The sequence below is a fragment of the Oryctolagus cuniculus genome, chromosome 14, assembly GCF_051225735.1.
Source record: "Oryctolagus cuniculus isolate XC-2025 breed Fujian yellow rabbit chromosome 14, ASM5122573v1, whole genome shotgun sequence".
Classification (NCBI taxonomy): Eukaryota; Metazoa; Chordata; class Mammalia; order Lagomorpha; family Leporidae; genus Oryctolagus; species Oryctolagus cuniculus.
The window spans coordinates 86,532,755-86,560,213 of NC_142880.1; the positions used below are offsets into that span (position 1 = coordinate 86,532,755).

General features: G+C 43.3%; 1 protein-coding gene and 1 non-coding gene across 7 annotated transcripts in view; one reads left to right on the plus strand and one right to left on the minus strand.

Annotated features, from left to right (window-relative positions):
* The window catches only part of NLN (neurolysin), a 95,788-nt gene that overhangs the window by 57,734 nt on the left and 10,595 nt on the right, over positions 1 to 27,459 (plus strand). For all 6 annotated transcript variants that reach the window (XM_008262286.4, XM_089312810.1, XM_070056768.2 and 3 more), the window contains 6 exons: positions 702 to 837; positions 4,145 to 4,511; positions 8,260 to 8,461; positions 22,795 to 22,981; positions 23,277 to 23,405; positions 26,165 to 26,301. In XM_008262286.4, coding sequence (XP_008260508.3) covers positions 702 to 837; positions 4,145 to 4,511; positions 8,260 to 8,461; positions 22,795 to 22,981; positions 23,277 to 23,405; positions 26,165 to 26,301 — 1,158 coding nt within the window. The remainder of the gene's footprint in view (positions 1 to 701; positions 838 to 4,144; positions 4,512 to 8,259; positions 8,462 to 22,794; positions 22,982 to 23,276; positions 23,406 to 26,164; positions 26,302 to 27,459) is intronic.
* On the minus strand, positions 26,067 to 26,140 carry LOC127492885 (small nucleolar RNA SNORD65). Its single transcript, XR_007922713.1, has one exon. It is a non-coding gene; the product is annotated as a small nucleolar RNA SNORD65 (small nucleolar RNA).

Genomic DNA, 27,459 nt, shown 5'->3' on the forward strand with positions numbered 1-27,459 from the left:
TTTGTTCACCCTCCAATGACCGCCACAGCCGGCGCGCTGCGGCCGGCACACCGTGCTGATCCGAAGGCAGGAGCCAGGTGCTTCTCCTGGTCTCCCATGGGGTGCAGAGCCCAAGCACTTGGGCCATCCTCCACTGCACTCCCTGGCCACAGCAGAGAGCTGGCCTGGAAGAGGGGCATCCGGGACAGAATCCGGCGTCCCGACCAGGACTAGAACCTGGTGTGCCAGCGCCGCTAGGCGGAGGATTAGCCTAGTGAGCCGCGGCGCCGTCCTGCTCCACTTCTGATCCACCTCTCTGCTGTGACCTAGGAAAGCAGTGCAAGATGGCCCAAGTCCTGAGGCCTTTGCTCCCACGTGGGAGGCCCAGGGGAGGCCCCTGGCTCCTGGCTTTGGATCGGCACAGCTCCAGCCGTGGTGGCCATCTGGAGAGTGAACCAACGGATGGAAGACCTCTCTCTCTGTCTCCCTCTCTGCCTCTCCTTCTCTCTCTCTGTAACTCTGACTTTCACATAAATAAATAAATCTTAAAAAAAAAGAATATAACAGTATTTTAAAGTGTAGGACCTCATAACTATCTCAGAAGTAAAGTAGTTAAAATAGTCTAAAAATACTCGAGTTTTATGAAGCTAAAGGTGTGATAACTTCTTTTTGGTGTTTTGGGTGCCATTAGTAATTACCCTTTTTTTGTTGCTTACCACTAGGAAAACACCGTCATTCTGCAGCAGCTACTCCCACTGCGGGCCCAAGTGGCCAAACTCCTGGGCTATAGCACACACGCTGACTTCGTCCTCGAGATGAACACTGCAAAGAGCACAAGCCGAGTAACAGCCTTTCTAGGTTAGTTCTTTCTTTTTCCTCCTTTTTTAATGTTTGTTTCTTTTCATCTACTTGGAAGGCAGAGCAGCAGAGAACAAGAGAGAGAGAGAAAGACCTTTTGTAAATATCAGTTCATGATCTCCACCTCTCTTTTCCTGACTGTATTTCTGTTATCACATCAGTTTGATAGAGGGCCCCAGAACCGAAAAAACCTTCAAAGAGATACTGTTTTCATTCACTCCAGATCAATTTTTGATCACAATGATGTGTTAAATAGTCTGCTTAGTTCTGTTGTTTATACTGCATTTATGCTCATTATTTATACGGCGTTTGTAGTTTTTGCTTCCTTCTATCCTGTGTCTTGTTTGGGATTTTTGTACTGATTTCTAACGTGAAATTTAGGATCCTAACAGAGTATTATCAGCCTATTGACTTTATTAACTTCCAGTAGGTATTTGGTAGTTATAGCATGGGTACTTATGTATTCTTACAACATAAGCTGACAAAAATGACATAAAGGAAAGCAGCACACATAAAAACCAAAAATTAACATTTTATACTCCAGAAACCACTTGTTAATATATGAAAGTAGTGTAAAATAATATATATCAAGACTGTTAACCAGTAACTATTCATTTTAAATCACTTTTTCATAAATCTTTTTTTTTTTTTTTTTTTTTGGACAGGCAGAGTGGACAGTGAGAGAGAGAGACAGAGAGGAAGGTCTTCCTTTGCCGTTGGTTCACCCTCCAATGGTCGCCATGGCCGGTGCAGTGCGGCCGGCGCACCGCGCTGATACGATGGCAGGAGCCAGGAGCCAGGTGCTTTTCCTGGTCTCCCATGGGGTGCAGGGCCCAAGCACCTGGGCCATCCTCCACTGCACTCCCTGGCCACAGCAGAGAGCTGGCCTGGAAGAGGGGCAACCGGGACAGAATCCGGTGCCCCAACCGGGACTAGAACCCGGTGTGCCGGCGCCGCTAGGCGGAGGATTAGCCTAGTGAGCCGCGGCGCCGGCCCCATAAATCTTTTAAAACCTTGGTTTTTAGGTCCATGATATTTAGTCACTGATACTCCATCACCCTGTCCCATCCCCCTCTCAGTCCACGTGTCACTATTCCAACTGTCATCTTGTTCTTTCTTTCATCTTACTGAAAATGGTTGAATAATTTAGCCATGATAAAAATGCTAATTATTATAGTAATCATCCCTGATCAGAGTTAACCAAAGTATGATTTTGTAATTTGTCTTCACAACCCCTTTCTTTTTTTTTTTTTTTTAAGGTTTATTTATTTATTTGAAAGAGCTACACACAGAGAGAAGGAGAGGCGGGGTGGGGGGGGTCTTCCATCCTCTGGCTCACTCCCCAATTGGCCACAATGGCTGGAGCTGTGCAAAAAGCCAGGAGCTTCCTCCAGGTCCCCATGCGGGTGCAGGGGCCCAACGACTTGGGCCATCCTCCAATGCATTTCCCGGCCATTTGCAGGGAGATGGATGGGAAATGGAGCAGCCGGGTCTCGAACTGGTGCCCATGTGGGATGTGGGCACTGCAGGTGGCGGCCCCACCTGCTACACCACAGCGCAAGCCCCTTTACAATCCCTTTCAAACTTTATTCACCTTCAACAGTTTGTCAAGATATATAGTCTATTTTTTTTAAGATTTTATTTATTTACTTGAAAGTCAGAGTTACACAGAGAAAGGAGAGGTAAAGAGAGAGAGAGAAAGATAAAGAGATAGAGAGAGGCCCTCCATCTGCTGGTCCATTCCCCAGTTGGCCGCAACAGCTGGAGCTGTGCCGATCCGAAGCCAGGAGCCAGGAGCTACCTCCAAGTCTCCCACTTGGGTGCAGGGGCCCAAGGACCTGGGCCACCCTCCACTGCTTCCCAGGCCACAGCAGAGAGCTGGATCAGAAGTGGGACAGCCGGGGCTCGAACTGGTGCCCATATGGGATGCTGGCACTGCAGGCGGCAGTTTCACCTGCTACGCCACAGCACCAGCCCCAATATATAGTCTATTACTTTGACATCCTATTATTGCTCTATTTAAGATGGAAATAATTAATAATGAATTAAAATCAACCTTTAGCCCAAAATGTATTCCACTATGTCCTCAATAGCCACACCTTGAATTGTTATTATATATGCTGGAATCATATATAACATGTAACAGGTGCTCCATAAATGACATTTATTATTATGTAATTTACTTAGTCGTTCATTAGATGTTTATGAACTAACTGTCTGATGTTAGGCAGTTTGCTAAATAATAGGACTTAGGACAAAGATAGGGTTCTTTCTTCAGTGGGTTGTCAGTTGCTGGGAACAGGTATTGACATATAAGCTGATGCATGTTATACAGTAGGATGGCTCAGGGACTTAACAATTACATAGAAAGTGTTTCCTGCAGTGGTGACTGCGTGTACTGGAATTTTTCCTTAGCAACTGCCTGATGAACTTAATTCCTTTGGAGCGGTTTTCCCTCCAGTTGGAAATTGGCATATTCCCACACACATTTTTCTCTTGCTCCCCGTATTCACATGCTCTCTTCCAAGCCCAATGAAAACTGTATTGCAATGTATCCTGCGCGAGTCTCCCCCTTTGTCAGCAGTCGCTGGCCTGCTGCCTCCACCTCACACTATGGGGCTGCCACCTGAGCTGCCTTGTTCCATACATGGCCAAGCACATTTTTATCTTAACAGAATAGGAAAGACTTTCTGAAAGGTAAATACATAAGACGGTAGCCATTTAACCAAATGCAGTAAAGCAGTCAAAAATTGACCACAGTTTATAAATTGTGGTACCCAGAAGCTTCTCCAGCTAAAAACTAGAACTGCTGTGTCCCCATAAACCTTTCTCATAGAGGCCAGAAACTGAGCAACCTGTGGCTATCAAGGGCGTTGAGCAGTTTCTGGATAATACTGACCTCCGGCTGCATGTGTGTTGTTAGCCTTGACTCTCTAACCTCACTGGAGAACACTCATGTACAGGAGTGCGGTTTCACTACGGCTTTGTTCCCTGCATCATAACATTCGTGACTCAGAGTGCTGTGAGGTCAACATCCCCCGTGTGGATGCTGAGAGGAAGTTGCAGCCTGGCTGTGGTGACACTAAGAGAAACAACAGGCAAGAAGTGATAAAACAAGTCGCCCTGAGGACGAAAGCAGTTGTCCTGATAGAGCTTGCCTTCCGGTCCTTGACTCTTTCCTCCTTCCTGATTTATCTGTGTTGAGTACCACAAGGGAGGAAGCACCGTGCTGGAACACAGGCAGGATCTAGGAGGGTTCTTGCTCCCAAGGGCAATAGGTCACTCACTTTCCCCGCTTCCTTCACAGACGATTTAAGCCAGAAATTAAAACCGCTGGGTGAGGCAGAACGAGAGTTTATCTTGAGTTTGAAGAAAAAGGAATGCGAAGAGAAAGGTTTTGAGTATGACGGGAAAATCAATGCCTGGGACCTGCATTACTACATGACTCAGACAGAAGAGCTCAAGTACTCCATCGACCAGGAGTTCATCAAGGAGTACTTCCCGATTGAGGTGGTCACCGAGGGCCTGCTGAACATCTACCAGGAGTTGCTGGGACTTTCATTCGAGCAAGTGGCCGACGCTCATGTTTGGAACCCGAGTGTCACACTTTACACTGTGAAGGACAAGGCTACAGGAGAAGTGCTGGGGCAGTTCTACCTGGACCTCTATCCGAGGTATTGAGAATCCCAGTGTTGGAGGGGACCTCAGGGATGCAGCCCCTTCCTAGGTTAAGGCTCATCTCTTCTGTATTTCCTGTCTGTGACTGCTACTATATGGGGTTTAAAATGTGGACTCTGAAGACAGAAATTCTGTCTGGTTTCATTACTTACTATGCAAGTCACTTAATTTTCCTGTGCCTTAGTTTCTGGGCCTATATTACAGGTCCTGTACAATGGGAACAGTAAATACATGGAAGGGTTGTTGTAACGATTAAGTTGGGTAATTACACATACAACATTTAAAACACTGCCCTGCACACAGCAAGTACTAAATAAATGTCATTTATTGCCATTGTCATCTAGTTTGTGTGCTGCATTTACTTAACTTAAAATTGATTCCCAGAAATATTTATTATTCAGATCATCTGTCTGCCAATACTCAAGTCTATGGCCACTCCCCTCAGCCTGGCTAGGAAGCAACACAGATAATAGGATTAGCACAACCTTAGTAGTTGGTCAAACTTGAGTTTGAATGCTTAAATGATAGAGCCTCTTTGAAACTGCTTCTTTGTAATTTGAGTCATATGATACCATTACAGGACTGTTTTGTACATTAAAGACTATATATGCAAACTGCCCAGTGCAGGCACCAATCAACAATAAGACTTAAAAATATTATTGTCGCTCTACCATATGGTAACTATGGATGGACTCCACAGTACTTCAGCAGACACCAAAGAATTTAGATCTTTTTCTCTCTAGTCTGTGTTCTAATAAAAACTAACCAGCTAGGGGTGGCACTGTGGTGTAATGGGTAAAACCACCGCCTGCAGTGCCAGCATCCCATATGAGACTGGTTTGAGTCCCAGCTGCTCCACTTCTGATCCAGCTCTCTGCTATGGCCTGGGAAAGCAGTAGAGGATGGCCCAAGTCTTTGGGCCCCTGCACCCTCGAGGGAGACCTGGATGAAGCTCCTGCTCCTGGCTTCAGATCAGCTCAGCTCCGGCCGTTGTGGCCAATTGGGGAGTGAACCAACAGATGAAAGACCTCTCTCTCTCTGCCTCTCTTTCTCTCTCTCTGTAACTTTGCCTTTCAAATAAATTAATTAAAAAAAAAAAAAACTAACCAGTTGCAATTACTAATCCATTTCACTAAACAGACCAGAGGAAGTTGTGGGGTCCCCTGAGTCAGTGACACACAGGTTTGTGATCCCTGACTTTAGTTACTAGAAAGGAGACTCAGTGAGTTGTCCAGTTGGTGGACAGAGACGTCTTTGAGCACCAAAGTGATTTATTTCAGTACTTTATGGACATACTTCACTAATGATATGACCTAAAAATAAACCAAGTCAAATGTACATGTGTCTTTTCCTAATTAAGAAGTGTTAGGAAGCTGGCGCTGCAGCTCACTAGGCTAATCCTCCACCTAGCGGCGCCGGCACACCGGGTTCTAGTCCCAGTCGGGGCGCCGGATTCTGTCCCAGTTGCCCCTCTTCCAGGCCAGCTCTCTGCTATGGCCCGGGAGTGCAGTGGAGGATGGCCCAAGTCCTTGGGCCCTGCACCTGCATGGGAGACCAGGAGAAGCACCTGGCTCTTGCCATCGGATCAGCGCGGTGCGCCGACCATGATGGCCATTGGAGGGTGAACCAACGGCAAAGGAAGACCTTTCTCTCTGTCTCTCTCTCACTGTTCACTCTGCCTGTAAAAAAAAAAAAAAAAAAAAAAAAAAAAAAAAAAAAAAGAAGTGTTAGGATACAGTTGTCAGGATCTATTTGAAAGGCAGAGTAACAGGGAGGGAGGGAGAGAAAGAGATCTTCCTTTCCCTGGTTCACTCCCCAAATGACTTCAGTGGCCAGAGCCAGACCAGGCTGAAGCCAGGAGAGTGGAACTCCACCCGATATCCCATGTGGGTGCTGGGGCCAAGTACTTGAGCTGTCTTCTGCTGCTTTCCCAGGCGCATTACCAGAGAACTGGATCAGAAGTGGAGTAGACAGAGCTGGAACCAGCTTAACTCACTGCACCACGATGCCCACCACACGCTGCATCTTCTATTCTATTTTACTTTTTTAAAAAATATTTATTCATTTATTTGAAAGTCAAAGCTACACAGAGAGAGGAGAGACAGAAAGAGAGAGAAAGAGAGGTCTTCCATCTGCTGGTTCACTCCCCAATTGGCTGCAATGGCTGGCCAGAGCTGCGCGGATCAGGAGCCAGGAGCCGCCTCCGGGTTTCTCACGCGGGTGCAGGGTCCCAGGGACTTGGGCCATCTTCTACTGCTTTCCCAGGCCACAGCGGAGAGCCAGATTGGAAGTGGGGTAGCCAGGACACGAACTGGCGCCCATATAGGATGCAGGCACTGCAGGCAGTGGCTTTACCTGCTACGCCACAGTGCAGGCCCCTATTTTACTTTTTTATTATAATTCTATGTTTAATTTTTTTTTTTGAGGAACTGCCATATAGTTCTCCATAGTGGCTGTACCATTTTACAGTCATACTAACAGTACACACAGAGTTCCAATTTTACAAATCATAGCAAATACATGTTAATTTCTAATATTTTGTTTATGTGTTTGTTTTTAAAGATTTACTTATTTTTTATTCATTCATTCATTCGAAAGGTAGAGTTACAGAAAGAAAGAGACACAATGGCCAGGGCTGGGCCAGGCTGAAGCCAAGTGCCAGGAGCTTCCCATGTCTGTGACAGGGTCTCCCAGGTCTCCCATGTGTGTTTCAGGGGCCCAAGCACTTGGGCCATTTTCCACGGCTTTTCCAGGCCATTTGCAGGGAGCTGGATGGGAAGTGGAGCAGCCAGGTCTCGAACCGGCACCCATATTGCATGCTGGCACTACAGGCAGCGGCTTTACCCACTACACCACAGCACCGGTCTCGGCTCCACTTCCAATCCAGTTCTCTGCTGTGGCCTGGGAAAGCAGTAGAAGATGGCCCAAGTCCTGAGCCCCTGCACCTGTGTGGGAGACCAGAAGCTCCTGGCTCCTGGCTTTGGGTCAGCCCAGCTCTGGCTATTGTGGCCATTTGGGGAGTGAACTAGCAGATGGAAAACTTTCTCTCTCTCTTGTTTTCACTCTGCCTTTCAAATAAATAACTAAATATTTTTTAAAAATAAGAGTAAAGTAACTTGGACATTGAGCTGTATGCAAAGCGTACATCTACAATTCTTGTATCAAGATTTTTCAACAAAAGAAACCCATTCCCCAAATGGGTGCAATTGCCAAGATTGAGCCAGATGGAAGGCAGAAGCCAGGAGCTTCTGGGTCTCCCATGTGGGTACAGGGGTCTAAGCAAACCAGTGCCCATATGGGATGCTGATGTTGCAGATAGCAGCTTTACCCACTAAGCTATGACAAGCTACTTTCTAAAAGGTGAATTACATGTTTATAAGTGCTCTCTGGAGCAGGTGTTGTGGCACAGTGGATCAAACTGCCACTTGGGATGTCTGCATCCCATAGCAGAGGGCCTATGGTTAAGTACCTGCTCCACCTCTTCCCGTCCACGTTGGAGCTCCTGCCTCCTGGCTTCTGCCTCTTCCAGCCCTGGCTGTTGTGACCTTTTGGGGAGTGAACCAGCTGATGGAAGAATACCCCCACCCAACCCCTATCACTCTGCCTTTCAAATAAATAAAAATAGATGAATAAACATTGATTTTAAAGTCCAAAAAATGCTTTCTGATACCAGCCCTAGCTTGATAACAGTGTTGTTGCTAGAGAAGAGTTCTCACGTCTCTCCAATGTGTTTCTGGTTCCTAGGGAAGGAAAATATAATCATGCAGCCTGCTTTGGTCTCCAGCCTGGCTGCCTGCTGCCCGATGGGAGCCGGATGCTGTCTGTGGCTGCCCTCGTGGTGAACTTCTCCCAGCCAGTGGCCGGCCGGCCCTCTCTGCTGAGGCACGATGAAGTGAGGACTTACTTCCATGAGTTTGGTCATGTCATGCATCAGATTTGTGCACAGGTAAGTCTTTTTTTTTTTTTTTTACCATAAACCCATCAATGTTTTTCTTTTTATTGCTGTCAGATTTCTCCCCTTAACATGTTTTTTTACCCCCTAGAAGCTAAACATGTCCAAGAATTTCTTAGGCCTGCAAAAACGTAAACATATTCCTTATCATGTCCTATTTCACAGCATATTTTCACTCAAAGACTAACCCACTGATCAAAGAACTTCACTGAATACCAGCTTTTGGGGAAGGAAATAAGGAAGGATTACAAATACTATGCCTTTGCCTTTTAATTCCTTTCTTCTCTGTAAGAATTTGGTGTAAGCTTCACAGTTAAGCTCTGCTATGATCTGTCGATCCTACTTTTTAATACTTTGTTTAGTTCAGTTGTTTTCAGTCCAGTAGACTCTTCACTCCTTTTTCTTTTTTTTTTTTTTATTTTTTTAGGATTTATTTATTTACTTGAAAGTCAGAGTTACACAGAGAAAGAAGGAGAGGTAGAGACAGAGAGAGAGGTCTTCCATCAGCTGGTTCACTCCCTAGATGGCTGCAATGGCCAGAGCTGAGCCCATCCGAAGCCAGGAACCAGGAGCTTCTTCCGGTTCTCTCTTGGGCCATTTTCTACTGCTTTCTTAGGCCATAGCAGAAAGCTGGATCAGAAGTGGAGCAGCTGGGACTTTGAACCAGTGCCCATATGGGATGCCGGCACTGCAGGCAGCAGCTTTACCCATAACACCACAGCACCAGCCTGTACCCCTTTTCTAAAATATAGTTTGTGGGGCAGACATGTAGTGTAGTGGTTGAAACACCCCTTGGGATAGCCATGTCCCATATTGGAGCGCCTGGGTTCAGTTGCAGGCCCTGCTCCCAGTTCCAGCTTCCTGCTAATGCACACAGTAGAAGGCAACAATTGGAGGCTGAAATATTTGGGGCCCTGCCTCCCACGTGGGAGACTCAAACTGAGTTTCTGGCTCCTGACTTCAGCTTGGCCTAGCCCGAGCTTTTTATGGGCATTTGGGGAGTGAACCAATAGATGGAAGATATCTCTCTCTCTCTCTCTCCCCCTACCCTTTCATTTAAAAAAAATGAAAATAAAACTCACCCTTTCATCAAAAATGAAAATAAAAAATACTATATTTTATAACATGTTCCTTTCCTAACCTGAAGTTAATACAATAGATTATGTAGCATGGCCAAGCATGCATTTGCCAAGAAGCAGGTGTATAAGTGTACAGTGGAGTACATTTTCTTTATTTCTGAAAATGAAAAATACATTTATTTTAACCTTTTTAACACAGTCCATTTAACTAGGCCCAAATTATTCTATCATGAACTATATGAACTTGCTAATATTAAACCACTATGAACATTTGACAATTTCTAGTTCAGCATTTCAACCTGGTGGTTTATTTTTTTTAAAGATTTTATTTGTTTGTTTGTTTGTTTGAGTTATGAGAGGGAGAGACAGAGAGAAAAGTCTTCCAGCTGCTGGTTCACTCCCCAATTGGCCACAATGGCCAGAGCTGAGCTGAGCTGAAGCCAGAAGCTGGGAGCTTCTTCCAGGTCTCCCAGGCAGGCACAGGGACCCAAGCACTTGGGGCATCTTCCACTGCTCTCCCAGGCCACAGCAGAGAGCTGAATCGGAAGAGGAGCAGCCGGGACTAGAACTGGTGCCCACATGGGATGCTGGTGCCGCAGGCGGAGGTTGAACCTGCTGCACCACAGTGCCAGCCCCGACCTAATGGTTTAAAAACACTGATTGATATTAACAGAAATGGAGGTACAGTTGTCCAAATTTAAAATCTTTCTATGTGTCTTCAAAGGTAAACTTAAGGGAAAAAATAACCTTTTTATTAGAATAGTTTTAAATTTACAGAAAAGTTGAAAAGATTACAAAGACTGGCCACGCCCTCACTCTCCTCTTTCTACTTTTGACATCTTACCGTATCACAGTATGTTCATCACAACTGAAAAGCCAATATTGGCACAGTGCTTTTAATTAAACTTCACTCTTTATTTGGATTTTTACCTGTCTTTTCCCTAATGGTGTCCTACCATACAGAGAATCTTTTTAAATCATTAGGATGTCCTCACCAAACTGAAAAGAAAGACATGTTTTGTTTCAAGTGCTGACGCTTGAGCAGGGCCATGCAGTAGGACATCGTGAAGCTCAGAGGGGCTGCACTTTGTGGGACCACGCCTGAGCGGGCGGTGACTGCTGGAGGCTGGTGGGTGCGTCCGTCCAAGGCCGAGAGCAGCATTCCAGTGGTGACATGCTTTTCCAAAATACTGAACCCCTCCTGGGAAACCCCCACTGACTTACACAGTAGATCCTAGTAGTGGTATTCTTGGAAATTAAAATTATATAAAAATGCTTTGTAAGAATATTTAAAATGAGGTAAATGTCTAGGTCACTGGAGTGTTTTCATTATTTGAGTGTCCAGCAGGGCACATGAGTGATGAGCCGGATAAGGATCTTCGTTGTTGTTGTCTTGACCTCTGCCAGGTCAGCCCTGGCCTCAAATGTCTCAAGAGAGCAGAGTAGCCCCTAATCATTGTCATAATCACAAATACCATCTCCTTTGTTTGCATCTGTTAAGTTATTTGAACGTTTTATCTTTCTACCCTGGTAGAAAATGGGAATAGGCTAGGAATCAGTGCAGATAAATAAGTCCTGATACAGTCATTTCCACTCTCTCTCTTTAACGCAAGCAAAAGAAATCTTCCAAAATAATTTAATCTTTCTCCTTCAGATCATTTTTAAGTCTATTATCACAATCATAAGCTTCCTGGCATGTTTTTTATGTGGACCTTCCATTAGTGTCCAGTCTGTGGCTGACATTTTCTTTAATTAGGGTAATTCCAGTTTCCATTTCTGAAAAATATTTTTATGAGCAATTTAGAAAAGTTAATACTTTTCTTAATTTTAGACTTACAGGACATTACTGAGAGTGCCCAATATCCAGTTACTTATTTTTACATAGGTAAAGACCTGGTTTTAGAAAAGTGAACTCTCTCTTTTTGTGGATCTAAGGACCTATGAAAATCTAATTTAAGTTTTGGATACCCCCCATTTCAAAACAATGCACATACATTTATACACCCAAAATTATACATGGAATTCCAAAGGGCTCATTGCACCCCTTGAAGCCCAAACTATAATATATCCCAAGATAAGAACTCCTGGAATATAGCAGTTTCTTCCTCATTTGGATCTTTATTAGCATTTGGTGATCTCACGAGGAAGTAATTTGATGTTTTGATCATATTTATTAAAATACTGGTGATCTTCCAATAGGGTTCTCAGTGTTCTTTTTTCAGGCACAGCCCTCTTATAACTTTAATGTCATATGCTTACCTGGTTCTCCGCAACTCTTTGTGTTGCTCTCATTATTTCTTAAATGATTTTTTGAATCTTTCAGTTAGCTACTTTAGTACTGGAAAATACTTTCTTGGTCCTGTGACATTTTAGAGCTGTTTGACTCATGACTGAACTCTAAATATAGTGCACTCATCAGTTTGATGTCTCCCTCTTGAAACAGTAGGCTATATTCAATTCTTAATGTTTTGCCTAACCTCATTCGTGAGCACAAAATGTGTCATTCTGATGAACAGTGTGTTCATACAATCCTTTGCTTGGTCATGTTCTCTTGAGATTATCTTTCAAAAATCTTTGTGTATATTAATCCTTTCAAGATGTCCTGTCATATTTCAAGAGCATTGAAGGTGTTGTATTTATAACCAGTGATCACCACTTTTGTGTTCAGGAAGCAAAGATCCATATATTTGCAGGCTTTATAATAATTCCAAATCCTTTTGTACTGACCTGAAATGATTGGAAGTTAACAAAGAGATTCATAACTTCTGTGATCAGTACTACTTCTGCCTTATCCAAGAAATACATTGTGGATAAAATAATTGCCATACATACTCACTTAGTGCTTTTAAGATTCTGCAGCTCAGTGTTTGAGTCTCCACTGTGGCAGTCTGCAGGTTTGATGACCACTAGGGCTCGCTTGAGCTTGTCATAGTCATATTTAAATGTGTCAGCAGGACCATCCAGTTTTCAAACAGGTAGGTGCACTGGTTCAGTGTGTCTGCTATCAGCATGTCTATCTGATCATGCAGGAGGTGAGTTTCACTCTTATTTTCTCGTGTTTACAATATAGGGTAGGTAATTTTGAAGATAGGAATCAAGAGGTAGTATCTGCAGTATCTGTTCCTCTTTCATGGTTTGATTGTGGTTTGGGCTGTCCATAATCACTGGCCTTTTGAACTTCTGTAGAATAGAAGAGTAATGCCTCTTAACAGCCTCCATTGTGATGTCTTTGTGGGGTTGTGCATTAGAAGCACTAGTAAGTTTTGAAGTTTAAAGAGATCATTATTTTAAGGGAGCACATCAGAACCACAACAAAGCCTTCTTAATAATACTGCAAGGGATAGACAAACAGGAAAAATAGGTGACTTCAAATAATCTGTTAATTTAGTCAGAAGAATAATAAAGCATCTTGTCTGCTCTACGTATTAGAATGAGATACCACTGTAAACAAATATGCCCTGTAACAGGCAGTTACCATGGAGTTATGACCAGAGCACAGGACTAAAAATCATCTGTGTGTTTGTGGGTTTGGCTGTGTGGCCTTTGGAAAGTTCTTACCTGTAGTGTTGTAGAAATTAAATATGTGAAAAGACACCTGGGTGATCACAAAGTGCCACACGTATCTGTATCTGAAGTATTCTTATCACCAAGATTATGTATTGTTCAGCATTTTGAGATCAATAAGTAGTACACAGCTCAGAGCTGAAAAGGAAATCAGAAGGCGTGTTGAAACAGTTACCATTGCTTCAGGGTCAGGAGAATCCGCCAATGACTTTCAAATGAATGTCCATGGGAAGTGATGGGAAACCATCAGATTTGTATTTATTTTTCTGCTTTGTTTTGTTGATTGCTGCCTACTTAGCAATTTGATTTTTGAAGCAAGAACAGAATGAGCAGCTTAGAGTATTGGGAGAGTAGAGGATTAATTGTAGAGAACTATGAGTTTATTTCTTTTCAGCATTAACACTAAGAAGTAAAGACTTGGAGAAAGCCAAGAACAAGCTTGGTCAGACAGCCAAGACCACACTTGGTCAGGCAGGCTGGGCAGGCTAAGAAAGAGAATGGTTGCTGAGACTTACCAAGCATATACCACGTGCCAGAGACTGTACACAGTGCTTTGCATTTATTTGTCTTATTCTCATGTATTCTCTGAAGTAGATGAGTTTATTATTTCCCCCATTAATCTAAGACTCAGAAGGACTTGTCCATGATCGGGCAGTCGTGCCCTAACTACTCTATTGCCTGTTCTTTGTACTCTCACTCCATGTGCTGGAGACAAGCACCATTTCGCTGGCTCTAAGTTTGGTCCCTGGGTATGGTATGCCTTCTTCTTAGTAGATGGTGTTGGAAGGGGGCAGTGAGGAGGGGATGAGTTTTCTAGTCCCGCTTTTCCCTCTGGGTGAGTTCTGCACTGGGGTCCCCGAGCTGAACTACAGGCCTGTGGCCTCTGCTGCCAGCCTGTGCTGCAGGTCCTAGCTCCGGGACGGTGTTCCAATTTGTGACTTCGCAGATGTGATTTCTTTCAGGATCTCATTTTCGTTGTTTGTTTATGCACATACAAGCACAAACATAACATACTAAGTAAATGCTAAAGTTATAAATCACTGTGTGAATCTGTAATGTTTATTTCTTTTTGTTTGTTTTATTTATTGATTTATTTGAAAGAGTTACAGAGAGTAGGAGAAACAGAAAGAGACAGAGAGAGATCTTCCATCTGCTGGTTGGTCACTCCCCAAATGGCCACAACAGTGAGCCTGGGCCAAGCTGAAACCAAGAGCCAGGAGCTTCATCCGGGTCTCCCAAGTGGATGACAAGAGCCCAGGGACCTGGGCCATCCTCAGCTGCTTTCCCAGGCACATTAACAGGGAGCTGGATCAGAAATGGAGTAGGCAGGACATGAATTGGCACCTGTATGGGATGCTGGCATCACAGGTGGCAACTTAACCCACTATGCCACAATACTGGCCCTGTTTATTTCTTTTAAAAAAAAAATGTTTATTTTCATCTACTTGATGAAAGATCTTGATCTCTTTCTCTCCCCCACCCTCCTTCTTTCTATAATGCTGCCTTTCAAATAAATAGTCTTTAAACAAACAAACAAAAAAAGAATCAGAACTGTTATCTACTGCATCTGACGTGTTATACTAGCAATGGTAGGGTAGGGCTCAGGAAAAAAGCTCCCGTATCTTAAATGTTTAGAGTTTAGCTTGAGGACATGAAGTAGAAAATAAAAAACAAAGCACGATACTACCAAGTAAAATGGCAAAGTAGAATTTTAAGTACTGGAAAGAAAAAAGAGTAGCGACATGAAGTGAAGCTGGGGGCTGAGATGAGCTCCAGCACCTTAGTGAGAGAACAGATCCTGGAGCGGTTTGGGTCTGCGGACGGAAACCTCCTCCTCCCGGCATCCTTCATTCACACGTATTTGCTGAACATCTCTTAATTTCAGGACATGTGCTGCATTTTGGAAAGACAGTCGGAAGTAATGCACACTCCCTAACCTAAGCACTAAACTTTGAACAGCGCTTTGGTTTGTTTTTATTAAAAAAAAAAAAAAAAAGCAACTGTTTAAAGTACCGCATCAGGCAGGTAGAGCTAGCTGGGGCGAGCTTGTGACCTTCATGTGCAATATTCAACAGTTCTCCAGAGTATTGTGTGTTATTCCCATGTCTCTTAAATGACAGTGCTGACTCTGAACTGCTGGACTCCAGGGCTGTGGTGAAGATTAGCAAGAAAGTTAACAAAGTGTCATTCATATCCTCTTTATTGCTATCATTACTTCCAGTGATCACTAGATATGCAAGAAGTCAAAAGTACAGCTTTCAAACCTTCTGTTTATGGCAAGGTCTAAGATGATAGCCACTTTTCTGTTTGTGTGTCTGAATGCCTTTCACATAAACTTCTCCATCATCCCTGGATCTGAGGGTAGATCAGACAATTCAAGATATGGAATGACAGCTGAGAAAGCAATAGTGGATCACCTCAGACAGCCAAGGTCAACTCTCCTGAGGCCTGTCCTTTTTCCCTAACAAAATATACTCATTGATTCCAGCAACTGCCTTTTCTTTGAATTGGGATTTATTATCATGAAAATAATATTCAGTATAACCACTAAAAGCAACTGATCTGTCAACTGGAGCAACAATTAATAATACTTTGGCTTAAATACCACAAAAACTCACATAACTTTTTGATACTTCAGCTTATATGATTTTGCTCCCTCTCTTGGAGTACCATGTGCAACTACAATTTCTGTAGCATCAAACCATAAAAATCTGTAATGGAACATATGTTAGGCATCCTATTATCTATGTACAGGATAAAGAAAAATCTCATGTTTAAATAACTTTCTTGAATTCTAACCAAACAGAAATCTGTTTATGTTGTTTTCTAGGCTTTTATTGTCAAAATATTTCCTACAGCAAAAATGTCCTAAAACTTTTTGAAGTGTCATCTGTAAAATAATTTGCTAGTTGGATTATTGTGTGTGTGTGTGTGTTTACAATATTCTGTTTTATCTGGGAGATACACTAGCATAATAGTTATTATGGCCCATAATCTGCTATTTTCAACACCTTCGAATTGTTTATACTGAGAATTAGAGAAATCATCTTTGGGGGTTCTCTGAATTACAGTTTAAAAACTGAGGCGCGGGCCAGTGCCATGGCGCACTAGGTTAATCCTCCGCCTGTGGCGCCAGCATCCCATATGGGCGCCAGTTCTAGTCCCGGTTGCTCCTCTTCCAGTCCAGCTCTCTGCTATGGCCTGGGAAAGCAGTAGAAGATGCCCAAGTGCTTGGTTCCTGCACCCACATGGGAGACCAGGAAACCTGGCTCCTGGCTTCAAATCGGCACAGCTGCAGCCATTGCGGCCATTTGGGGAATGAACCAACGGAAGGAAGACCTTTCTCTCTGTCTCTCTCTATCACTGTCTGTAATTCTACCTGTCAAATAAATAAATAAAATCTTAAATTAAAAAAAAAAAACTGAGGCATGGTATCTGCTGGATGATCAATAAGGAGTAATAATCCAGACTGCTAAAGTGTAAGTCTTGCCCAGGGTTTCTATGTGGACATACACAGTGACTGTGGATTCCTTCCTCTTGAGAATTTAGTTGTTTGTTAGAAATTAAATTAAATTTTGAATATTGTAGGTTCTTTGTGCTCCTCATATGAAAAATATTTAAATGGCATTGCCCAAAGGACTCACAGAGAAGGAACATGACTGATTTTTGGGAAATTGGTAAGCAGTGGAGCTATTTTTAGCTCTTACTCCTTGCAAACATTTCCCTCTGTTCTTTAGAAAGACATTGTTGATCTGTTCATTTCATGGGCTGTGCACTCTCTCCCACTACAAGATGACTTTGGAATAGAATAACCCCTCTCTATTCTGGATGACATAACTGTGTTGATTCATATTTTGCTGAGTTTTAATTCTAACTTATGAGTTATTCATTTGTTCATGCTTTTGGGCGGAAGGGAGTATTAAGCATCTCCCCTCCAGACATACACACACACACACACACACACACTTACACATCTTTTGCTGTTATTTGGGGTTAATTTTCCTCCTAATATGTAAATACTGACTTGGAAAATCTTCACACAATTAGGATCTCTAAAGTTTGTATTTTTGTAAATATATGGGATGGTGGTAGCTGATGGTATTGTTTATACTTGTTTATACTCAGTTAAAAACCATGATTTTCAGAAAATTAGGCCATTAGTGTTACAGAATCCCAAGTTCAAGATAATTGGTTACATACCAATATAACTACAAAGGAACTTCTTTGATGGTCCCTTCTTTCCACTGGGATCTCACTCACAGAGATCTTTCATGTAGGCCATTTTTTGCCACGGTATCTTGGCTTTCGATGCCTGAAAGGCTCTCAGGGGCTTTTAGCCAGATCTGAATGCCTTAAGGGCTGATTCTGAGGCCAGAGTGCTATTTGGGCATTTGTCATTCTATGAGTCTATTATGTGGCCTGCTTCCCATGTTGGACAATTCTCTCCTTTTTAATTCTATCTATTGTTATTATCAGACACTTGATCTTATTCATGTGATCCCTTTGACATTTAATCTTGTCTTTATGATCAGTTATGCACTTAAACTGATCACTTTAACTAGTCAGATGGCATTAGTACCTGCCAACTTAATGGGATTTGGTGTCCAATGGCAAATTTTTAGCTTTATCCTTAGGTGTAAGTCCATGGGAACATGTGAAAACTGTACATCTCCTCCCTCTCTTATTCCCACTCTTATTTTTAACAGGGGTCAATTTTAAATTGGATTTAAACACCTAAGAATAATAATGTGTTAAGAGTTCAACCAGGGGCCAGCGCTGTGGCGCAGCAGGTTAAAGCCCTGGCCTAAAGCACCAGCATCCCATATGGGCACCGATTCTAGTCCCAGCTGCTCCTCTTCTGATCCAGCTCTCTGCTGTAGCCTGGGAAAGCAGTAGAAGATGGCCCAAGTCTTTGGGCCCCTGCACCCATGTGGGAGACCCAGAGGAAGCTCCTGGCTCCTGGCTTCAGATCAGCGCAGCTCTGGGGAGTGAACCAGCAGATGGAAGACCTCTGTTTCTGTCTACCTCTCTCTGTAACTCTGTCTTTCAAATAAATTAAATAAATAATAAATAATAATAAATAAATAATAGATAAATAAAATGAAATAAATCTTGAAAAAAAAAGAGTTCAACCAATGGTAGTAAGTAGAAAAAGAAATAGTAAAAAGAATGAAATAATAAGCTGTTTCTCGACAGTCAGGACAAGTGCTAATCTAGTCATTGCTTCTCATAGTGTCAATTTCACTTCTGCAGGTTTCCTTTTTAGGTGCTCGCTTAGTTATCACAGATCAGGGAAAACATGATATTTGTCCCTTGGGACTGGCTTATTTCACTCAGTATGATGTTTTCCAGATTCCTCCATTCTGTTGCAAATGACTAGATTTCATTTCTTTTTTAACACTGTAATATTCCATAGAGTACATGTCCATAATTTCTTTATCCAGTCTTCTGTTGACTGACATTTAGGTTGATTCCATGTCTTAGCTATTGTGAATTGAGCTGCAATAAACATGGAGGTGCAGATAGCTCTTTTATTTGCCAATTTGATTTCCTTTGGGTAAATCCTGAGGAGTGGGATGGCTGGGTCATATGGTACAATTATATTCAGATTTCTGAGGTATCTCCAAACTGTCTCCCATAGTGGCTTTACCAGTTTGCATTCCCACCAACAGTGGATTAGGGTTCCTTTCCCCCCATATCCTCACCAGCATCTGCTGTTTGTTGATTTCTGTATGAAAGCCATTCTAACCATTGAAACCTCATTGTGAAAGCCATTCTAACCAATGAAACCTCATTGTGGTTTTGATTTGCATTTCCCTGATGGCTAGTTATCCTGAATATTTTTTCAAGTGTCTGTTGGCCATTTGGATTTCCTCTTTTGAAAAATGTCTGTTTAAGTCCTTGGCCCATCTCTTAAGTGGGTTGTTCGTTTTGTTGTTGTGGAGTTTCTTAATCTCTTTGTAGATTCTGATTATTAATCCTTTATCAGTTGCATAGTTTGCAAATAATTTCTCCCATTCTTTCAGTTGCCTCTTCACTTTCCTGTTTGTTTTGCAGTACAGAAACTTCTCAATTTGATGTAATCCCAGTTGTTAATTTTGGCTTTGGCTGCCTGTGCCTCTGGGGACTTTTCCAAGAAGTCTGCCTGTGCTAGTATCTTGCAAGGTTTCTCCAATGTTCTCTAATAATTTGATGGTGTTGGGTCATAAATTTAGATCTTTAATCCAGGTTGAGTGGATTTTTGTGTAAGGTAGGGGTCTTGCTTCATACTTCTGCATGTGGAAATCCAGTTTTCCCAACACTGTTTGTTGAATAGACTGTCTTTGCTCCAGGAATTGGTTTTAGCTCCTCGATCAAATATAAATTGGTTGTAGATGTTTGGATTGATTTCTGGTGTTTCTATTCTGTTCCATTGGTCTATCCATCTGTTTTTGTACTAGTATCAGGCTATTTTGATTATAACTGCCCTGTAGTAGGTCTTGAAATCTGGTATTGTGATGCCTCCAGCTTTGTTTTTGTTGTATAAGGTTGCTTTAGCTATTCGAGGTCTCCTGTTCCTATGTATGAATTTCAGCATTATTTTTTTCAGATCTGAGAAGAATGTCTTTGGTATTTTGATTGGTATCACATTGAATCTGTAAATTGCTTTTGGGAGAATGGACATTTTGATGATACTTATTCTTCCAATCCATGAACATGGAAGATTTTTCCATTTTTTTGTATCTTCTTCTATTTCTTTAATGTTTTGTAATTCTCCTCATAGAGATCTTTGACATCCTTGGTTAAGCTTATTCCAAGGTATTCTATTTTTTTTGTAGTTATATGAATGGAATTGATTTTAGAAGTTCTTTCTCAACCATGGCATTGAGGAAGACAAATTTCTAAGAAAACACATGGAAACCTACTTTTAATTGTTCACTTAAAAGTGAGTTTGAATATAGATATAAGCTTTTTCTATTTTAGATAACTTCTAAGAGGATTTAGTCATTTTTTTACTATCATGATTTAACTCTATTTGTGTGTATATCTGTTTGTGTTACTATAAGAGAGGCACTGTAATATTTATTGTTGAGATTGTGAGTTATGAATTTAGACTGCCTAGATTCAGATCCCAGTTCTACCATAATTTCTGCATGGTTCCATTTCCTTATCTAAAAATGGAGATAATAGGGCCAGCACCGCGGCTCAATAGACTAATCCTCCGCCTAGCGGCGCCGGCACACCAGGTTCTAGTCCCAGTCGGGGTGCCGGATTCTGTCCCTGTCGCCCCTCTTCCAGTCCAGCTCTCTGCTGTGGCCAGGGAGGGCAGTGGAGGATGGCCCAAGTGCTTGGGTCCTGCACCCGCATGGGAGACCAGGAGAAGCACCTGGCTCCTGGCTTCAGATCATCAAAGTGCGCCGACTGTAGCGCGCCAGCCGCAGCAGCCATTGGAGGGTGAACCAACAGCAAAAGGAAGACCTTTCTCTCTGTCTCTCTCTCTCACTGTCTACTCTGCCTGTCAAAAAAAAAAAAAAAAAAATGGAGATAATACTACTTTTATTGTTTTGGCATTTTAAAAAGAGAACTTAGCCTACTTAATGCCTGAGTCTCAATAGATGTCTCAATAAGTGATGGCCATTATAATTATTGCATGGATATCTATAATGTAGGATATAATCTTAGAATGTTATATTTCTGAGCTGGTGCAGTGGAGTATCAGGTAAAGCCACTGCCTGCAGTGCCGGCATCCCATATGGGCGCCGGTTCGAGTAGTAGATTTCATTTCCCCTGGCCCTTCAGTATTTGCGGGTCTTTTTCAGATCTGGAATCAATGCAATTATAATGGGAAGTCAAGCAAAACACTTTTTTGCATAAAGAGAGGAAGGCAGAATGTGAGATGGTGTGTTGACATCTGTGCCTCTGCCGTGGGCCAAAAGCAGGGCTGTTTGTTGCTGATTCCGCATCCCATCTGCTTCCTTTCCAGTGGTTAAGGCCCGCTTCCCTTCCCCTCTGTGTAGAGCCCAGGGATGATAAAGTCAGGGAGAGAAGGTTGGAATGTAAGGCATCTGAGGAAGGAAAACAAGACGGGTTCAAGGAAAGACAACAGAAAGATGACCCCCAATCTGCAAGTGGCCCCACCAGCCAAATGCTGAGTCTTCCCCTCCAGTGGCAGTTTTACAGATGTTTTACAGGACGGTGTGAAGGCGGAAAACACGAATCTGTCCTCATGAATCTCCGTCTTTCTGCTTGACAGCTTCTCTGACAAGTGACTGAAGAGTTTACAAAACTTTGTTTTTCCAAACTCTATTTTAAACTTTTTATTAAACTCTCAGCCAAGCCCTCAGAACAGTCCTTTGTTTTTCACTGGAGGTCCTTTAACTTTTGATCTGTGCTTGGCTTCTCTTTTCTATAGCATTCACTCACCCGACTTGCCCGCTGACTTACAGATCTGACTCCCACTGGATGGCAGCTTATCTCATGGTGACATCTTCTACCCCAACCTGAGAGGGCCCAGTTCAGACTTTCTACAGCGTGGTTAGATGAGATCCACTTACCTGAAGGGTTAGAATACAAAACATTACTCTCTCTCTCTCTCTCTCTCTCTCTCTCTCTCTCTCTCTCACACACACACACACAGAGTATCAATCTGTAGTTCATAATTTAACTCTAGTTGATTTAAACGGGAGTCGTGAAGCAGTGGAGTGATGAGTGCCTCAGAAAGGCATGTACTGAGTACACAGAAACCAGCATTCGGAGGAGGAGCTGGGGGAAACCGCTGTCTATGGGTCGCTTCATTTTTAATGTGAAATCCTGAAAAACATCTTTACTTTGAGAATTTAAAGCTTGTTTTTAACCTAGACTGATTTTTTTGGCTATGATTTCCTGATGATTGTACCAAGTTTATCTGTAGTTCAAAAGGATGAAATATTACTTTAATATAGAACATTTGGGGGTTATTTTACATGCTGCTTGGCTGCTTGTATTTTCTCTGAAATTTGTGGTCATTCTAACCCCTCTTTTTTTAAAGAGTAGATTTACTGGGGCTGACGCTATATGGTGTGGCGGGTAAAGCCGCCTGCAGTGCCGGCATCCCATATGGGCTCCCATATGGGTTCAAGTCTTTGCTGTTCCACTTCTGATCCAACTCTCTGCTGATGGCCTTGGAAAGCAGTAGAAGATGGCCCAAGTCCTTGGGCCCCTGCACCCACATGGGAGACCCAGAAGAAGCTCCTGGCTCCTGGCTTTGAATTGGCCCAGCTCTGGCCATTGCGGCCATTTGGGGAGTGAACCAGCGGATGGAAGATCCCTCTTTCCTTCTGCTTCTGCCTCTCTCTAACTCTGCCTTTCAAAAAAAAATTTTTTTTTAATTTATTTGAAAGAGTTACAGGGAGGGAAAGAGAGACAGAGAGACAGATTGAGAGACAGAGAGAGGTATTTTCCATCCATTTGGTCCAGGTTTCCCACATGGGTGTCAGGGACCAAGGTGCTTAGAACAGCCTTTGCTGCGTATTAGCAGAGAGCTGAATCAGGAAAATGGAGCAGCCAGGACTTGAACCGGAGCTAATGGGATTCCAGTGTCTGCAGGCCCCTCTTTCAAAGGGGCAGTGAACACTTTCCTTCCTTGGTTTCCATGAGCTTAATCATAATTCATCAGCACATAGTCTTATCTAGTGCTTTAAAAGTCATCTCTGTGTTTCTTTCGAGACTGATTTTGCACGATTTAGTGGAACAAATGTGGAAACTGACTTTGTAGAGGTGCCTTCACAAATGCTTGAGAACTGGGTGTGGGACATCGACTCTCTCCGAAGATTGTCAAAACATTATAAAGATGGAAACCCTATTGCAGATGATCTTCTTGAAAAACTTGTTGCTTCTAGACTGGTCAACACAGGTATGGTTTATGATTTTAAGAAAGCAAATGTATTAGAATCACTTAATGCCAAATTTCTGGCATCTCCTCTAAAATTTATGTTCCCCTTAATAATAATGGTGCTTCAGGATAGCTGATATGGGGAGCGAAGAACACTAACTGTATTGGACTAGGGAACCCTGGAATAATGTCTAAGAAAAAAAGTCTTTTATAATGAGTACCACTGGGATCAGCTTTTGAACTCTATGGTCTTCTGATGTTAGAACACACAGTTCTCTCTTCTCCAAACTGTGCTTAAACATTCTTATATCATTAGGTCTTCTGACCCTTCGCCAGATCGTTTTGAGCAAAGTTGACCAGTCTCTGCATACCAACTCATCCCTGGACGCTGCAAGTGAATATGCCAGGTACTGCACCGACATTTTAGGTGTTGCCGCTACTCCTGGTACGTACATAGCTCTGACTTGAGTTCACTTTTCTTGTGAAGCCCAGAGCACAATCCCAATTCTGCAGCAGGGTGGATTAGTCAGGCACATTACCCAATCTGCAATCAGGCCATGACTTTCAGATAAGCGTGCTATGTCCTTCTGAGTTACTCTGGCCAAATGTGCTGGAAGGCAAGGTGGTTCCAGATTCACAGCATTTTAGTGTAATCAGGCGTGAGCAATTGGCCTCCACCCCAGAGCTGAGAGAGCCGTTCATGTCTGGCTCTACCCTCCTTGCTCCTCCCTCCCTGTACGCACCATGATTTCCCTATGATTCTTAGTGAGAAATTGGCAGCAGGGGCTCTGTCAGAGAGAAACAGGAACTTCTACCTTGTTTGTGATTTGGAAGTCACTTAAAATATTTGGCTGGCAGTTTTTTCTTTCTTTCTTTCTTTCTTTTTTTTTTTTAACATTGTTTCTTTGTTTTTAAAGATCTATTTGTTTGAAGGACAGAGTGACAGAGAAAGAGGGAGAGACAGAGAACAAGATCATTGGTTCACTCCCCAAATGGCCACAACCAAGGCTGGTCTAGGCTGAGGCCAGCAGCCAGAAATTCCATATGGTCTCCCACATGAGTTAGAGTTAGAGAGAGAGAGAGGCAGGGACCCAAGTACTTGAGCCATCATCTGCTGCCTCCCAGGGTGCACATTAGCAGGAAGCCGGATCAGAAGCAGAGGCAGGACTCCATGGTAGGCATTCCCATATGGAATGTGGATGTCAGGGCAGCAGCTTAACCTGCTGCACACAGTGCCTACTATGACTGTCAGTTTTGTTTTGTTTTTGCTATTAAGATTTTATTGTTATTTACTTGAAAGGCAGATTGACAGAGAGAGGGAGAGATAGATCTATCTCCCAGGAGCCAGGAACTCAATCTGCATCTCCAGCTTGGGTGGCAGGGGCCAAGTATTTGAACCATGGTCCACTGCTTTCTCAGGATTATTAGCAGGGAGCTGGGTCAGAATCAGAGCAGTTAGGACTAGAACTGGTGCCCATGTAGGATGCCAGCATAGCAAGCAGCAATTTAACCTTTTGTACTACATCACTGCTCACCCCCCATATATTTTACACCAACATAGATGTATATTTATATGTAGTTGCTAAAGTGAGTTCTTTTCACCGGGCACATTGTTATTAAAATGAATCAGCTGTCAGAAGATGGCCCGTGTTTTGTCCCCCACCACCCATGCGGGAGACTCAGATGCAGCTCCTAGCTTCAGCCTAACTGAGCCTCACCCATTGCAGCCATCTGGGAGTGAACAGTGGGTGGAAGTTATCTCTCTCTCCCTCCCTCCCCTCCTCTCTCTCTCTCTCTCTCTAGCTTTCAAAATAAATAAAGCCTTTTTTTTTTTTTTTTTTACAGGCAGAGTGGACAGTGAGAGAGAGACAGAGAGAAAGGTCTTCCTTTGCTGTTGGTTCTCCCTCCAATGGCCGCCGCGGCCAGCGCACTGCGTCCGGCACACCGCGCTGATCCGGTGGCAGGAGCCAGGAACCAGGTGCTTTTCCTGGTCTCCCATGGGGTGCAGGGCCCAAGCACTTGGGCCATCCTCCACTGCACTCCCTGGCCACAGCAGAGAGCTGGCCTGGAAGAGGGGCAACCGGGACAGAATCCGGCGCCCCGACCGGGACTAGAACCCGGTGTGCCCGCGCCGCAAGGCGGAGGATTAGCCTATTGAGCCGCGGCGCCGGCCTAAAGCCTTTTTTAAAAAATGAATCACCGACATTTGTAGAGATAGTAAAGATAAGAATGGCCAGTTGACTCAGTCTGGGCTCTGCCTCCGTTGGTGATCTCTCTACAGTCAATCATAGAGCAACTTGGACAAAATTGTTTATTTTGCCTTTTTTTTAAGATTTATTTATTTATTTTAAATAGTTACAGAGAGAGAGAGACAGAGAGTTCCTCCATCCACCGGTTCACTCCCCAGATGGCCGCAATGACTGAAGTTGGGCCAATCTAAACCAGAAGCCAAGATATACGTCCGGGTCTCCCACACGGGTGCAGGAGCCCAAACACTTGGGCCATTTCCACTGCTTTTCCCCTGCTGTTAGCAGGGAGCTGGTTCAGAAGTGGAGCAGCAGGGAGTTGAACTGGTGCTTATATGGGATGCTTGTCTCGCAGGCAACAGCTTTACCCACTATGCCACAGCGCCGGCCCTGACAAAATTGCTTGTAAAGTTACCTTTCACAATTTTAAAATTAAGAATTCTTGTTCAGTAATTATCACCCTAAAGTAAGTGCTGTTCTCAGACATTTTAGATATGAAGAGGTATAGCAGAGAGCAGGGTTAATATTCGAGTGTCCTTAAGAAGCAGAAGTGTGTAGAGGATGAGAAAAGACTGACTCTCTGATGGGTGTGGACGAAGCCTCTGGCACTGTTGTCAGGCATTCCAGAGCCAGGCTGAAACCAACTCTGAGGGCAAGCCCCTGACAGGAGAGAAGTTTGTCAACATGGCAGCCAGGCGCACCTCTACGCCCTGGTCGTGCTGGGGTGAGAGCCTCTCATTCACTTTCTCCTCCCACCGCTTGACTCTCCAGAGGGAAACCTTGGCTGACTAACAACCTAGTAATTAGCATTTGGTATCACACTGATTGATATGTGTCCTTTTTTTTTTTTTTTTTTTTTTCTTCAGAAGACCTTGGGCTCACCACCACACAATCTGCCGGTAATTCCAGCTATTTTTCGGTGATTTCATCATTGATGTTATGTGTCCTTCTTTTAAAGGAACAAACATGCCAGCTACTTTTGGGCATTTGGCAGGGGGATACGATGGCCAGTATTATGGATATCTTTGGAGTGAAGTGTTTTCCATGGACATGTTTTACAGCTGCTTTAAAAAAGAAGGAATAATGAATCCAGAGGTATTGTACTTTTTTTCTCCTTTTTGTTCCCTCCCCTTTAACTTCTAGTGTAAAATATTTATGACACCCAGATTTTAGAGTAAGAGGTTTGGTAACAGCTTTTAACTTGAAGGCCTTGCATCTTCTCAAATCATCACATGTCATTAAGTTACAGTGTATAAGTGGTTAATTCTATAGGTTTAAAAAAACCTACTGCATTTTCTTGCTTATTAACATTCCGATATATTGCATAATTAAGAACTCAAAGCTTTGTTTATGCATTTGAAACTTTATAGCTGCTAGTTTTGACATGTGCCATACAATGTTTTGGTTTTATGGGAGGTTGGGAAAGAAGTGGTAAATGGTCTCTCTCTGTTTTCGTATTCTCTACACACTTTCTTTGTGTATTTTCTGCAGGAGGCTCCCTTTGTCTGTGGCTGGCATACCCCACCTACTGCATAGCTTGTAACCTAAATGCCTTTAAGTAACTTAAGCTGCTTCATTAGCCTGAGCCATTCCTTTCTGTGTACAGAGAATTGACTGCCAGGTGGCTGCCAGCCAACCCTCCCGAGTCCCAGCCCCTCAGTCTCCAGCCTTGTAGAAGACTCAGCTGTCAGGTTATTTCTGAGGCTGATACATTTGCCAGTGTGTTTTTAAATTCGATCTGATGCGGAAATTAGAAGAACAAATGAGCAAAATCAAGCTTATTTCAACCAACTGATTTGTTTTCTAAGACTTTTTGTTTCTGGATTGCACAGTGCCTTCCACATGCATATGGAAATACATTGGTGTCATTTAGACCACCATTCCCTCCTTGCTTTCCCCATAAAAAGGCAACTTCGGGGCACCCGTACTCGGCACTCACTATTCTTTGCAAGCACTTGCTCCCAGCCTGTCCCGCCTGCTCTGTTAGGTCCTTGAAGCTCCTTGGGTTGCCTGGACAATCCATTTACAAAAGTCAACTTCTGACTGGGACTCCAGCAGGCGCCCCAACTTCTTCATGACCTTCAGTCAGTGTCAAGCCCTCGGTTCCTCCACCAGCTCCTGTCGAGACAGTGCCCATGGTGTCTGCAGGGTGTTGGGGAGACTGAAGGACAGCATTGAGCTGCCCCTACAAAGCATGCCCTCCCACTGGAACTGGAGGCTCAGGTCACCCTGCAGTCCTCCCCGTTCACAACT